We start from the raw sequence: 16,555 nt of genomic DNA, 5'->3' as shown, positions 1-16,555 counted from the left end.
AAACGGACCATCCGTAAAATACCCGTATTTAACAGCATGATTTTCGGCGTGTAGTGTCACAGAATACACAATTCACATGCAATGCACGTGAAAGTTGGGGATCAGCTAGTCTCAATGATGGGTATAAAAGGTTGATTACTGTCTGTCGATTATTCACTGTATTTAGAATATTGTTGACGAACGCAAAATGCCACATCTAAGTGAAGCCAACCGTCATATCGCCATTGGTTTGCTTGAAGCTGGCCAGTCTCAACCTGCAGTTGCCCGACGCATGAATATTCACCAAAGCACCATTTCACGGCTCTTGGAGAGATATGGCCGGCAGAATGCGGTAGCCTCGTAGTGGGAGACCTCGGACGACCACTGCGGCGCAGGATCGCTACATTTGGGTACCTCACCTGCGTCATCGAACAGCTACGGCGACCAGTACCGCTCGACAAATATCCGGATTGAGGAGGCTTTCTGCACAGACCGTCAGGAACAGGTTGAGAGAGGCTGGTTTACGTGCAAGAAGACCTTATTTTGGCCCTGTGCGTCGACAACAACATCGTCGACATCGAGTCCAATGGTGCACCAACGTTTTGGCCTTGAACCTACCAAATTGGCGTAGAATCTGGTTCAGTGATGAATAACGATTTCTATTGAAATGACGCGATGGAAGAATGCGGGTGTACAGACGTCGACGTGAACGTTTCGCCGACGCTTGCGTTCCCCAGATGGACAGATTCGGCCGGGACAGTGTTATGATGTGGGGAGCGATCACCTGCCGTAGGAGAAGTGATTTGGTGATGATCCAGGGCAACCTGACATCTCAACGGTACTGTGACGTAATCCTACGCCCACACCTCCTTCCAATCATTGATCGCCAGAGGGAGTTGTTTCAACAGGACAATGCCAGGCCCCACACAGCACATCACACTAGAGACTTCCTTCAGAACCACAACATCAATGTGCTCCCCTGGCCCTCAAAATCACCGGGCTTAAACCCGATAGAACATCTGTTGGATGCCCTGGACAGACGGGTGCGACGCAGTAACCCTCAGCCCCAAACACTTCAGCAACTCGCACAGGCACTACAGGCAGAGTGGGCTGCGATTGGGCAACACGAGATTCTGAGACTTATTCGTTCGATGCCGAGGCGATGCCGTACAGTTCTGGATGTCCACGGTGGTCACACGAGGTATTGACTTCAGCGCCACCACACGTCTCCATGTGACACTCAAACTGACTTTCCTCGAGTTGGTGCCAAAGACGGATAAGTCTGCATTCCCAGTGTGCAATTCCGCTATATTTCATTGACTCATAAAGCCTACAAGATGTTTCAAAATAAACATAAAAATACAGTTGAAATTCCTATATGCGTTTCTTTTATGGGAGAGTATATATTACGCATGACAGAGGATTAACCATTTATTCCTATCTGCATCTCTCTTAATGTTGATCCACTCATCCATCTATCAATAAATTCTCTTGTGATACTAGAACTTGCCAAACGCAGTGAGGAAACAAACAAGCTGTTTACCACACAGAAGTGATCTCAATGTTTTTCCACCACATGGACGAAAAACGGTTGTGGAACCGATTGTTAAAATTCATTCTAAAACCTAAATATAACAACAACGAAAAGTTTCCATGTAAACCTTAATGGGTGAAGTCATAGAAAGACGGCAAAACAGCATGTTTAGTGTCCACGACATTGACGTTAAAGTCCAAACGTGGGCATGTGTCACAATACCAATAACGGGAACGCGCGAAAAACAGAGAGCAGACGCATACTGTCTTTCAAATGGACATGGAAGGCTTGTGGAATGGCTTATCACATTCTCTTAAACTCTGCTGTCACGAACAATATCTGGCGGATTTGGTACACAGCATACACGTCGCTCTACTTCATCCAGCACATGTTCTATTGGGGAGAGATCCGATAAATTTGCAAGGCAGGGCAGGACTTGAATATTGTGATGTTGAAGATAAGCAATCCTAGCCGTTTGTGGCCATTACCATTAACTTAGAATGTTGAATGTCAGAATGATGTTGAAGAAACGGAATTGCCACTGATACCATAAGTTTGATCTGTGTCTATTTTTTTTAACAATCAACCGTCAAGCAATTCAGCTTCCCTAATCGACAACAGTTTATGCCATCCATGTGGTCCATCCAGTTTATCGTAATGCACACACACAAATGCGTTGCACGTGTCGTCATTGAACGTAGCACATGTGCCTTTGTTCCATTGAATTCACTAATTACTGTGTTTACATCTGTATTATTGTACAAATAAAGTTGAAATGTTTTATTTTAATTTTCTCTGTGCACAGTTTCTTTCTTTTTGTAGCTTGTATATGCACATGACTAACCGTTTCGATGTTTACAGTTTACATGTATATAATTAATGTCACACCAGTTAAAAAAAAGGTCAGCACCGAAAAATACCTTCTCTCGATTATCCCTAGAAACAGATTCCATTTGGAGTAAAAGGCAAATTTACTGAAGAAACTGTATTGATGGCCCATCGCAAATTAGCAATGACACCAGGTGTTCACTTATTCTGTGCAGGTATGTCCAAATAGAATGTCTTTTTGAGCCACTGCGTCCACAACATGAAAAGTATTTTTTTAAATATTTCTTCGAACATAATACCATAACCATGAACATGAAAAAGCATCCTCTTTTTCGTGGATCTGCCTGATGACATAAGCCGTTATTAATACCCAGTTCGTAACAAGAAAAACTACGTTTCTGTTTTTTGTAAGCCTTTAGAAAACCTGCATACCTTTCCATTTTGGATATTTGAGATTTGCGGGTTAATTACCTTCCGGGCCCCTTCAGCAATTTTTTATATTCTTGGCATGATTCAGACGGTTTTGTAAGTGTTTATGCAACACAAACCCTTCCAGATCCAAAATAGGAAGGTATTTAGAAAGTATGTCAGTCATGTTACTGATGTACTTCTTGCCACAAAAATTAGTTTAGATAGCTGCTCCATTCATTATGAATAATCAAGTAATATGCTTTTGATATATATATCTCACTTTGAGTGATACTACAACAGCTAGCATTAGAAAATGGGAGCAGATATTCGATAAGCGTAAAACATATTGTGAATATTTATTGGAATACATTTATATAATCATAATTCAGCTTTTCGATATGTTGAAGTCCCGACATTGATCTGTTTTCCTGTTGCAAATTCAAGTAAAACTATACGACGTGAATATGTCATTTTAAAATTAACATTTCATTAATCCAAAGATATATTTGCAGAAAAACATGCCCTTGCTACAATTCTGACTCTGTCATAAACATATATTTATGAATCGTAATCAAGTAGTGATGATAAGATTTACTCGCACAAACAGTGAGCATATGACGCTACACATCACAAACGTATGCAGAGGCAAATCGATTATTCAGAAGATAAAGCCCGGGGAGTAAACAATACAAAACCGACATTCATCACGTTTTGTCCCTAAACCGTTTGGAATGCGATTACATTATAAATGTAATGTAAGCGTTATATATAATCTACAGGGGTTTCAGGGATGAAACTGGTCTCGTGTAAAAATATTGCATTTGCAACGTTCTTAAACGAGTAGAAAGGTCACTGACGTTCTGATACAATACTATGGTTAAGAACTAAAATAAATATAACATCTATCATGCTCAGGAGTTTCTCCAATCTCTATGATCAAAACGTGAAATATAGGACGGTCCAGCTCAACACCACAAGCACACGGTCGATAAAATCAAGCTCAACACATCGCTGATCCCAAACGCCAGGTTGCCGGAATGTAGCCTACTGACCTGACAATTAGAAATCATCTACATGCTCAGCGACCATGTATTGCTTTGTTGTGCACATTTTGGTCTCACTTCAATGTTATATGGACTTTCTTGAATCAACGCTACGGTGACATAATAGGGCCATCTTTTTTGTTTGTTTTTTCTTGAAATGTCAAGTAGTGACTTGAAATTTCAAGATTGTAAGTTGAAATTTCAAGATGTCGATTTTCAAATTTCAACTTAATGATCGAGTAAAAAAATGAAAATTCAAGATACTATGTTGAAATTTCAAGTTAATAAGTTGAAATTTCAAGATAAAAGTAAGTTGAAATGTTAACATGCCACCAACGTAAAATCTTGAAATTTGTACGCGATCATTAAGTTGAAATTTCAAGTAAAATATCTTGAAATTTCAACTTATTATCTTGAAATTTCAAGAAAGAAAAACAGATGGCACTATTATGCCACCGTACAAGGCTAATGAAACAGTTGAATATTACTGTTGCCTTGCCCACAGTGATTCAGGAGAGTCAGTTGCAATTATGTCAAAAACAAGACGTAATAGAAAAACATCAGTAAAACGTTGCTCGGAATATATACTATCCAAAGAAGAAACGCATAGCCCAGAAATCTGTTGCGAAAATGTTGTATTTTCAACATTCATTTTTACACCAGGTTAGAAGAAGGTAATGTCTATACAACCAAGTGGATATTTTTAGATAACGGAGATGTTGAGAGCGATAGTGACGACGTAGCACGGTCCCGACGTCGGGTCTCCTGGCTCTCAGACCAATCTCTTTCAGCCTGTTCCGTACAGTTTGACCGGATATCCTCCGAAGTGCTCTCACCCGTGGCAGTACGATCACGCAAATGTAGTACCCAAATGTACCGATCTTGGGCTGCAGTGGTGACTCGATGTCTGCCTGTACAGCGACGGTCATTTGTTATACCTGTTTGGTTGTAACGAGCTGCAAGCCGTGATATCGTGCTCAGACTAACATTCAGACGCCTGGCAACAGAAGATGGGTAATCTCCAGCGTGCATTCTTTCAATGGCGATGTTCCGTGTCACAGAGTCAAGACGTGGTGATTTGACCTTGAAACTCCTTCAAAACGAATGCCAATTTCTGAAAGTAATCTGGATTTGTATTGCCAGACAGTGCATGCTCTTTGCTGCACAATTTCAACTGGAAGGTGTTTTTTTTTGTTGCGTTGTGGCGATGCTTTTTAAATCTTTGTAAAGAAATCTCATCAAAGTCAACATTTTCAGGTAAACTCGGTTTTTTGTCCGTGCAATTGTTTATTTAATCATGTTATCAACACTTTTGTTACATATTTTGACGATTGTTGGAACACAATTGGTAATTAATAGATTTTAAAAAATGCAAATCGCCTATGCATATCGTTTTTTTGGATAGTATATTTACAATTGTTGCAAAACCCAGAAGATATAAATGATTTTGTAGAACCTTAGAGGTTCCTATGGACACATAATGATATAATCGGTGATGCTCAACAATGATCATCGTAGATTTTACTCATTCACTCACTGAGCAGGTATGATGTCAAGAAAATAATGTCTTTTTAGTTTGTCCAACCACAATATGAAAAGTAAATTTTACGCTTTTATCGCAAATACTCATGAACTGAATCACGGGAAAGCATCCTCGTGTACACTGGACTGCATTATGCACAGCATGAAAACCGACGTTTCCGTTTTCTGTGAACACTCGAAAACCATCTTTCCACTTTGGATGTGGAAGGTTTCAGGATTGTTCAACTTCCGGATCCTGTCCGCAATCTTCATGTGATTGGCAGTATTCAGATGGTTTTGTATGTGATAATCAACGCAAAATGCAACACAAAACCTTCCGGTTCCAAAATGGGAAATCTCTTAATCATGGAACTGATATACTTCTAACGACAAAATTGGTTCAGTTTGCAGTTGAGATGTATAAAGATATATTGTGATGATAAGCAACTATTATTTAGAAACGAGAACACATATAGTATTACAAACATTAATATTATGATTACAGTAACATAATTAATATTGAGTTCACCGGTATAACGAAGTCCCAAATCCTGACACAATACTAATTAACTGGGCGGTGGGGTAGCCTAGTGGTTAAAGCGTTGGATCGTCACGCCGAAGACCCGGGTTCGATTCCCCAGATGGGCACAATGTGTTAAGCCCATTTCTGGTGTCCCCCGCCGTGATATTGCTGGAATATTGCTAAAAGCGGCGTAAAACTAAACTCACTCAGTCAGTCAGTACTTATTAACTGCCAGTAGAAAGGAAACACTTACTATCTACATGAAACAACATTGCTGCCTGTTGCAATCTCAAGTCAAAATAAACGAGAAGAATATGCCTCTTTCTTGAATTATTTGTTCAATATTCATAGGAAACATCGTCCATGTTTATAGTCTGTTTTTCTATATTACACGCATGTGTTCATGAAGCATCATCATATAAGAGTGACATCCGTCAAAAACACTTGCAAAGCAAAGTCAACTGTTCTGTCCATAGTCCAATTACTTACATTGGTAGAATGTATGTAGCCCATTTCTGATGCACCCTGCCCTGATATTGCTAAAGGCGGAGTAAAGTCTCCATAAATCCTGTGAGAATGTGTCGTTCCATACCTACTGTTTATATCTCCTGTGACTGGAAACCCCTTGAGGTGTCTTACTGTTAATATACACATAATCTGTTGACCTATGTTTATATGGACACATGAAATATGGGCATGGATTTAATCAGGCCAAACAATTCAAAGAAAATAACTCAATTATTAGTTACAATGAATAATTAAATGGATCGGCGACAGGTATTTACTGCAGAACTCCGCGCATCGATAGGTGTCGCTGTTTCAGCGATGGTATATGTCAACGCAGTGCTTTGAACTTGCAACACGCTAGTTCAATGTTCAAACAGTAATTGTCAAGTCTAAATGTAACGCTCAGTTTGAAAAATGAATGCTAAGATATCGTGTATTTGCTCAGATGAATAGAACATACTATCTAATAAAAAAATATCAGACCATCAGGATGTCTAGCTGTAAATTTTGTCTGTCCGTCAGAAATCTAGCCCGTCTCGGGCGGTCGGACAGGCCTTATTTCACACACTGCATATTGTAAATTATGTACAGGGGTTTCGGGATGGAACTGGTCCTAGTACAACTATTGGATTTGCATCGAAAGTGTGCAGCTGCAACATTCCAACTCTTGGATTTGAACTGTTTTGTTTGATATATTTGTCTCAGATATAATGAGTGAGTGAGTGAGTGAGTTGAGTTTTACGCCGCACTCAGCAATATTCTAGCTATATGGCGGCGGTCTGTAAATAATCGAGTCTGCACCAGACAATCCAGTGATCAACAGCATGAGCATCGGTCTGCGCAATTGGGAACCGATGACATGTTTAAGTCAGCGAGCCGGACCACCCAATCCCGTTAGTCGCCTCTTACGACAAGCATGGATTACTGAAGGCCAATATTCTAACCCGGACCTTCCCGGGTCTCTCAGATATAAGTTTAAAAAACCCGGCTTAGTAGATATGAAACAAATGCTAATATAAAAGCGACAAAACTAGTTCTATTGTCATAAGACATCTCTGGCAAAGGCAGTGTCGACTGTACGGTTCAGACATCATCATGATGTTTCCCTATGTAATTACGAATTATTATCAAGGAGTGATGATGCCAAGTGTTCGTGAAAAGCTGTCGGTAAGATACATACGTCTTTTTCTTTTCACAAAATATATCAACGGATAATTTTAACTGTTCCGTACGATTTGCAATTTCAGAAGGTAATACATGTAATATTATGTCATAGCTAGAGAGTCCGAATGAAACAAGTATGTATTGTACTTACTTTATAGTATCAATGTATTACTATATTGTAAAGTATACAAATTCAAACTTACCTGGGTCGAACAAACGTTCCCTGTAAAATAAAACAAACATAATGCAGATTAGATAAATATGCAACGTATTTTCTGCGGTGCTAATGGAGCTGATAGGTATCGAGTTACCAACAATACTGGAAAATCCAACGTCAAACGTTGCATGTAAGTGCACTGCCTTTACGTCCACGTCAACAGTTAAAGATGATTGCACCCCACCTTAAAATAACCAAACAATCAATTGAACTGTATGTAGCGGGCATACGTGGTTCCTTTGTTTGAGACGCCATAATACCCCAGAGTTGAGTCCCTTTCGTACGCCAGAACCCGATGTTTGGGACTTCGCATCGATCACTTTTCTTACTTTCTATTTTTTGTCAGCATTATACCCATGCTAGATGATTCACCAAAGTGCTAAGGGTCTGACCACATCAAACTGACATACCATCATTTACCTGGAATATTCTTAAAATGGGATCAATACGCAGCTCACTCACTTCTTCTGATTAAACCTTGATCAGTGACCTATATATTGGTTGTGTCATAGTCTTAAAATCACTATGATATTTCAGTAATACGTTGCGTATTCACATCAATATTTTATTAAACAATCAGCAAAACATTCATATATTTCTTAAGATAAAGTAAACGACTTGCTGTCCACGTAGCTCACCGTCACATAACATTCACTCTGAATTATGCAACTCAGTCAAGCTGCATCTGCTAGGGTTATGCCCCAGGCTGTACCATGCTGTGCGTGGCCGGGCGCTTCGTCATTGTAAACAGAAAATGTCAGATACGCAGTGATATCAATGATTTTAAGTGGTCAGTGCACACGACGACACAGACAGAATTGCAATTGATACACAAAAAGTTAGATTTTAGGGACAACACTAGGTAACTGAGAATTTCCACAGAAGGCCTGAGTCCCTATATATATTGAGTCTAGTAGCAGACACTTCACTCTGCAACGAACAAAGAATCTAAGGGCCTCAGCAGCCTTCTCTCTGTTTTTAAGGTGATGGCCGAGTAGTCAGCTCTGCCAAGTTAGCCTTCCACACACACACACATACACCTGGCAAACAAGCTCCGTCAGTAATACTTCTTGATACCTTGTCACATGCTTACTGGCAATTTGTTGGAGCAGAACCAGTATAGAGTTGCTAGCATGAATACTCAACAATGGGTCCTGGTATGCATTGTTAAAAACTGGCTTGGGTGGCGTTTGCTAATGTCCCGATCCTCCCCTGGGAAAACATTGCATTTTTAGTTTTATAACTTTCTCATTAACTTCGCCCACAACCAAAACCAGAGGCTGCTTCATCAGACTCAGCATTAACGGGTTCGGGTAGAAGAGTTAATTTTGAAAGTTGAATACTTGATACATTCAAGCAAGCTTGTGATATGCAAGTCAGGATATCAGTTATTGGCATTTGATAGTACAGGGTCCCCTAGATAGTACGGATTCTTTTGGTTGTAGAAAGCAAATTAGTGAAGATAATGTTATGATCCGCAAAAGCCAAAAAAACCCCGATTTGTTCCTGCTCTACCGGTAGCATCCGCCAATTACACAAATTGCTTGCTAAAGAAAATTCTGTTGCCATGCAACGAACTCGGCGAAACACAAACACAGTCTGGACACAATCGACTCTGGACCACACAATCCTTTGGCACCATATCATGTTTATCGATATTGTTATCGATAAGTTGACTTTGAATTCAATAATCAAATGCAAGGATTCTGAAGTGGAAAAAGTAACCAAGTGTGGTTGTTTTACACCACATCAGAGAGCAGTTATAACGTTTTGTGCCAAACTGATGTTGTACTTGGAAAAATTGATATTATGCTTTTCATGGAACTAGACTTCATTTCACTTGCAGAAACTTCGACCCAGTTAATATTTATATAACGTCAACGCAAGAGACAATCCAGCTTCAATTAACGTCAAAAGTTTCCATCGGGGAGAAGTCTAGTCTTTTTTAGCTCTGGTCGTTTGATCCCCGCTTTTGGGTGTATAAAGGTTTCAGCAATCATATGCTTCAAAATAAAACATTTCTGAATGCATTTCCTTCATATTGCGACTTTTATCATACACGTTCGATGATCAGAGAGCAGGCAAAGACATGCATATGGTACACGCAGAAATATATACTTACAGAAGAAAGGATTCGAATTCAGACGGCTGTTCTTCCTCTATCTCTGGTGATCGAGCTTGTGCACTTGATGGTATTGAAGCCAAGCTGACGTTTTGACCAGTATATTTTGAAGCGGTATCTGGTTTGCCACTTAAAGTTTCTATTTCTTTCACTTCCAAAGTACAGACCGGGGCATTTGGTTTAACGCTTTCCATAAACTTTTGAAACATTTGTCTCACTGTGTCTTGTTCTTTGATCATTTTGTTTCTGCCTTCTTCTGTTTCATGTAGAAATTCTATGACGAGACATTTCTTGTAAACTTTGTACAGCTGACAGCCATAACGTTCCATCAACTTTCCAGTTAGGTCGAAGAAAGCATCACCGGTTTCTCCATTGATAATGGCTGCCATGAAACCGTCGAAAATATTTCCAAAGGTCCATATTGACCCGAAAGGTTTTTCAATGTCGACATTTCGACGGTAGAACCAGTCACGAACTTTGGCGTTGGAACAATCAACTGTTGAAAAAAACAACAACAACACATGAGACCTCAATTTGCTATTATTCTCTATTTCATTACATCAATAATTGGTACTATTTCTAGAAATGCCTTATCTATGTGTTTTCTACAGTCACTGTAAGGATTCCACATTCATTAGAAAGACACCAGGTGACAAACGAATTTTGACTCTGGTGCAGTCCCGTATATGTTTTAAACTCGCTATTATTCTGTATAGCATGTGTGATAAAACACCAATAATAATTTCCTATGGGGTGAATTTTATGTTTTGGCTTTTCAATTGTTATGAAATAGGCATTGAAAAGGCTTAAATGTTTCATTACTGCCAAAATAAGGGAATATTCGACTTGTGAAGCTACACATGGAGATACCTTATACAAAAAGAAGAGTTTTGGGATCACAACATATTTATCAAACCTTTAACTGTGATAGAAAGTTGCCCGAGGTTTATGAAGCACACAATCCCATCTACAATTATTATCCTAGAGATATTTGACTTGATATGAATACAACTCACCGTAAATCAATGTTCCTCCATCTTGTGCGGGAACTGAAACATGTTGTTGCAACTTGAAATAGTTCATTGAAATAACTATCAAAACAAAACACATTTTTGCAGGAATAGCGACACAATGTTTAATCTTTATCGGGGCAACTCTAAACTGTCTAAATTTATAATGTGACAATTTACCTGATATCTTAAGTTTTGGATTCGCACCCTCAGTGATGATACAGGACAGTCCTTCCTGTTGTTTCTCTGCAACAATGATTTAAGCTCGTTCAGATAAACAAAAACCTTTCTCAATCATCTCAATCTGAGTAGAGTATAACCAACACGACAGGCAGCTAGGTCTAACTTTTGATATTTACGTAAGATTTCATTATTTGACTGTGGGTTGATGCAGTCAGCATACACACATATATTAAACATATCAGGATAACAGATAATCTGTGGGTGGATGATAATACATTTTCTTGATACTGGACAAGAGTATCGAGAGGCAGGAAAGAGACCGACCTTCATGTAACCCAGCTACATTAAATCCCAAAACAGAAACTAAAAAATGTCTTTAGAATATTTCTCAAACTGCACATTCGTGCTGTCATACCCCAAGTCGAATTTTAAATGAATTCGTTGAAAACTTTATGAATGACCCCGTAAACCCTCAGACTAAAATATTCCCAGAGATGTGAAATATATGTCCAATGTTAAAGATTAAAGTTGATTAGTTACATACAGATATAATAAATATTATTGTCTTGAAACTCGTAGCGATTTATAATTACATTTCCTAAAACTGCAAAATTCTGTTCTTAGTACTTTCAATATGACTATATATATTTTTCATGATTTTTTAAACAATAACATAATTACGATTTAAGTAGTCTGGATTATTTTTATCAAAGCACCGCAATCATTACCCGCGTTCTGATTGGTTTGTCGTACTTTCGCACATACCGAGACGGGGGCGAGTCTTCTTGGAGGTTACGGAAAGGAGCGAGTGGTGACGAATGATAATCTAGATATGAAAGGGGAACTCGTCTTGCATCCTATAAATATACATGTAGGTATATATAGAACAAAACAGTTTCATATACTACAATAAACATACACACCGCCCTGATTAATTGTGCAGCCTTCTGCTTTTCCAATTACGATGCTGTCTGTAACTGTGCTGTTCTCCGATCCTTTCACAGTGGTGGTATTGCACGAGGTATCTGGAACCAATTACAACTTTTCACTAACCAGTCAAGGTTTCTTGTTTCACAGATCCGTTACCCGATCTCACTCACCCCAAGACACCCTCAAGAATTTATTCTTTGATGAAATATTTCAAAACGTGACAACCCATCCAAAGTCCCTGCTAACAATCAGTTGAATTTGTCTGGATTGCATGACCTAATTTAGAAAAAAAATTAATTTGATGTATAAAACAAATGGATTAGGCATGTGTATTTCGTTTCGTAACTAAGATGAATTCAGTTTTACATTCGTGAAAATCCTGTCAACATCAACATTCATTAGTCAGAAAATGTTACTGAAGAATTTGTATTGACTGATCTTGACTGATCACGCTATTGACTGACAACGTGCTTGTGTTTTAATGAATGGGAATATCAGCTTACCGAATACTGATTATAGATAACATAATTACTATATTTATAAATTAGAACAAGAAAACCAAACAATCTACAAAAAACAATTTTTTTGACACAGTTCACTATTTGCTACGAGGGAGGAGTGCAGATTTAGAGACACCCAGGTGAGAAACCGTGCACAAGTGCCGACAACGTTATTGATTCATTAACCTGTGCTGTGCCATCTCCATCCATTTTTTATCGGATACCTGGCTGTCCCTTTCTTTACACACCTCCCTCGTAACAAATAGTGAACTGTGTCAATATTTTAATGATAGTTTGTTAAACATCTTTTTTAGTTTTAGGACATAAATTCTGCAAATAAATCACAGAGTTGGTCTGATGTTTTGATTATGATCACCGTTTCATTGAACATTATATATGTTTATTAGTTTTCGAGTTAGATTGCAATTCATCATAAGCACACCGAAACGTCGCTCATATCAATAATAAAGAAGCTGTATATTCGTACTCTCCCCGTTGTTAATGATACAATAGTCAACGTAGTAGAGTTAGATAATCCTATGTTGGTAAAAGAAAAGCATGAATGAATGTAAGATTGGATGTAATATGAATGAATGAATGTGTAAGATTTTGGGTTCATTGACGTACGAATGGAAATTCAAAAACCGATGTGAACACTGTATGAACCCCTGGATGGGTTGTTTGATTTTTGGGACATTTTACGTGCGTTTTCCGACATAATGCGCACTTTGCACACTGACAAAAAAACTCGATTCGAATTCGGACATCGCAGCAGCGAAAGTAGTCCCATGCTAACTTTTGAGTTCCTGAATTGGGAAATGAATGCAATAGCACTTCACATATCAACCAACCAACCAACCAACCAACCAGCCAGCCAGCTAGCCAGCCAGCCAGCCAGCCAGCCAGCCAGCCAGCCAGCCAACCAACCAACCAACCAAACAACCAACCAACCAGCCAGCCAGCCAACCTGCCAACCAACCAATAAATCAATAAATCAATCAAATGAGAAACCTTAGTGGAGGATGACAAATGCTGGGCATTATATGCATGCATGTTTATGTATGTATATATACATATATATGTTTGTATATGAATATGCATACACTTGTCTGTGTGCATCACAATACAAAATTTCTGCAATACACTTGATTGTAATGATAATATGGCATTTGATTGATGAAGTAACTTTTCGGTACCGCCCCAAGTGATTAGGCCATGCCTCTAGCGGACAACTATTTTCTGAATGTCTGATATCCAAGTGGATTGGGCGTGTTTCATTGTGATGAGCGATGTCGATTGAGTTATTGGTGCTAATGTTTGAATAACCAGTCTGTGAAAGTTATTGATGACATATTTATTTTCAGAATCAATATTACCTTGCCGTCAGGAGAGAACAAACGGTTTTGTGTGAATGAAACCTCGGATTGACACATTGTCCATATCGGTCTTTACCTCCATAAATTAAGCAAACCAATATTGGGGCTACGTTTTACATGAAGTGAAATCTTCATTCCTGTTCATTCGTTTTCAAGTATTCTAGTGCTTAATATATCCTGTCACTTTCTTTACTTACTCTTTCCCACTTTCGATGTTGCGGTGTCAGGGCTTCGATCATCTGTCGTCTCTGTGTCACTTCCAGATGACTGGGGCGTGTCCATGGAGACCGCGCCATCCTTATTGCCTGGCAAACTGCCCATCCTTGTCGCCAGATATACGTCGGAGTGTCTGACATTAAAAATTGTGAGTGAGTTTAGTTTTATCCCGCTTTTAGCAATATCCCCGCAATCTCACGTCGGGGGACACCAGAAATGGCCTTCACACATTGTGCCCATGTGGGGAATCGAACCGGGGTCTTCGGCGTGACGAGCGAAAACCTTAACCACTAGACTACCCTCGCCCCATAAAAATTGTGAGTGAATGAGGGACTGACTGAGTTTGGTTTCACGCCGCTTTTAGCAATATTCCAGCAACATCACGGCGGGGGCCACCAGAAATGGCCTTCACACATTGTACCCATATGGGGATTCGAACCCGGGTCTTCGGCGTGACAAGCGAACACCTTAACCACTAGACTACCCCCGCCCCTGAAAAATTGTGAACGAATGAGGGACTGACTGAGTTTGGTTTTACGCCGCTTTTAGCAATATTCCAACAACATCACGGCGGGGGCCACCAGAAATGGGCTTCACACATTGTACCCATGAGCCAACGCTTTAACCACTAGGCTACCTCATCGCCCTGTGAGTGAATGAGGGAGTGAGTATGGTTTTCGCAATATTCCAGCAATATCACAACTGGGGCACAAGCAAATGGGCTTCAAACGTTGCAGCCATGAGGGGAATCAAACCCGGTCCTTGAGGGAATAATTTTTAACCCCAAAACTTTTCCATCGCCTAACACAGGGAAATTATAAGCTCCCGGTCGTGGTGTATTTGAAATATATATTCAACACAAACAAAATCCATATTCAAAATGATTGACATTAACAATGATAAAAAAATATCATAAAACACATGTATACATTGAATACGATCATGATTTTGTTATGCGATATTTTAACATTATCTCAAGAGTGGTGCTGTTATTGCATCTGTAGTTGCGAGCCCAGTATAAAGTTCTGTATGTACCCAACTATCCTCATCCCTAATCGTTTTGATCATCCGAACAGTCCTTCATGCCGAGCATCAGCATTCAGGGCAACATCAAGTCCCACGCTGAATGTTACATATGTTGCTGTTGTTTTCAATAAGTGTACTACTATATTTACCACCCATAACACTAAATACAAATATATTTTAATTGGTCATAATGCACTTCACAGATACTCACCGCACATGGTGTGCTAATAACACAAACAGTTTACAATGGAACATGTAGATACAGCTGGTGTAAAGTCTTTAAGAATCGCAAGCACAGGCAAGCTGATGACAATGTGATAAAGGCAGGTAGTCGAAATCCATAGACTCCAAATTACCGTGGACACCGGTTAGGGGAATCCCCTATTTTCAGTTTCCATTGCGTGATATCCTGTGTTGCCTGACAAGACGTTATTCGAGACAAAAAAAAAACCCAAAGCACGCCGATTTTCACATTTTGAGCAAATAGTTACCATGCATCTGAACAAACGTTATCTAAAAATACATATGACTCATATCAAGGTGCGAATGTGTTCATTACAATAAACATGTAAGTTAAGGTGAGACGTGTACCAGGAAGTAAAATCAATGATATGTCAGTGTGTTGTGTTTGTTAAAATATTTGATCACCAAGTTTGTGATCTGACATAAAGTCACAACCTATCATCAAATCATATCATACTATTTCTTATTGTTGTTTTATTTAAATTAGATCTGTATTAAAAATCACGTTGCAATTATCAGCTTGATCTGTATTTGTGAAATCGTTATGTATCTACAACATACCATGCATGATATATACGACAATCTGCGAAGACTACCGCTAAATTTACCGTTAAATACCGCGGTTGCTCTGATCTTGTCTCAGCCTTCCTTCGATATGATCCAGGTGTTGTCTGATTACAGTCGTAGACGATGTATAGTGAGTGTGGAAGTGTTGCCAACTCAGCCTTCCGTGTCCCAACGCGTCTAAGCGGTCACGTGATACAACCGGTGTTGTACAGAAAATGTCCCACATCAACAGTAAGGGCAGCATTTATATTTTGTGTTTCTCATCGCCCGACCGACCCTTGTAATTTTATTGCCGACCTCGCCCCCACCCTAATTGTAATATGAATTGCAATAAATAAGAATCAAGAACTCATTCAGATAATTGTGTCTTTATTAAGGTGTTTTGTTTAAGGTGTTTTTTTCCCGACCGACCGACCAATGTTCAGACTTTGGTGGCTACGTGAAAGACATAAAACCGATGCCCTAACCAGGCGTACGGGCTAGAGGGAAACCCCAAGCTCATGTTTAAATTTGAATACGTAAATTCTACGTAACGTTTTATCCCTGTCAATGTTTTCACCCATCCACCCTTGTGTAAATTTAATCGACTGATGTGTAATGCTACCCCTCTTGTGTTAAGACATCTTGCCATGTTTATCTTTTAATGCTAACAATC

General features: G+C 39.3%; 1 protein-coding gene across 6 annotated transcripts in view; it reads right to left on the bottom strand.

The window, feature by feature from the left end:
• The window catches only part of LOC124277023, a 117,826-nt gene extending 101,748 nt beyond the window's left edge, over nt 1-16,078 (bottom strand). For 4 of the 6 annotated variants that reach the window (XM_046712678.1, XM_046712703.1, XM_046712696.1 and 1 more), the window contains exons 1-2: nt 15,942-16,078; nt 14,046-14,197 (exon numbers count right to left, since the gene is read on the bottom strand). In XM_046712678.1, the coding sequence (XP_046568634.1) occupies nt 14,046-14,169 (124 nt within the window). In that variant the 5' untranslated portion in view covers nt 14,170-14,197; nt 15,942-16,078. Of the gene's footprint in view, nt 1-9,849; nt 10,346-10,865; nt 10,899-11,039; nt 11,106-11,965; nt 12,068-14,045; nt 14,198-15,941 lie in introns of all 6 variants that reach the window. The other 2 variants (XM_046712689.1, XM_046712682.1) reach the window with 2 other exon arrangements.
• Between the last annotated feature and the right edge of the window lie 477 nt (nt 16,079-16,555).

This window comes from Haliotis rubra, unplaced genomic scaffold, assembly GCF_003918875.1.
Source record: "Haliotis rubra isolate DU_JTF1 unplaced genomic scaffold, ASM391887v1 Scf1055, whole genome shotgun sequence".
In the NCBI taxonomy this organism is placed as follows: Eukaryota; Metazoa; Mollusca; class Gastropoda; order Lepetellida; family Haliotidae; genus Haliotis; species Haliotis rubra.
This window is presented reverse-complemented; position numbering and strand designations above follow the sequence as displayed.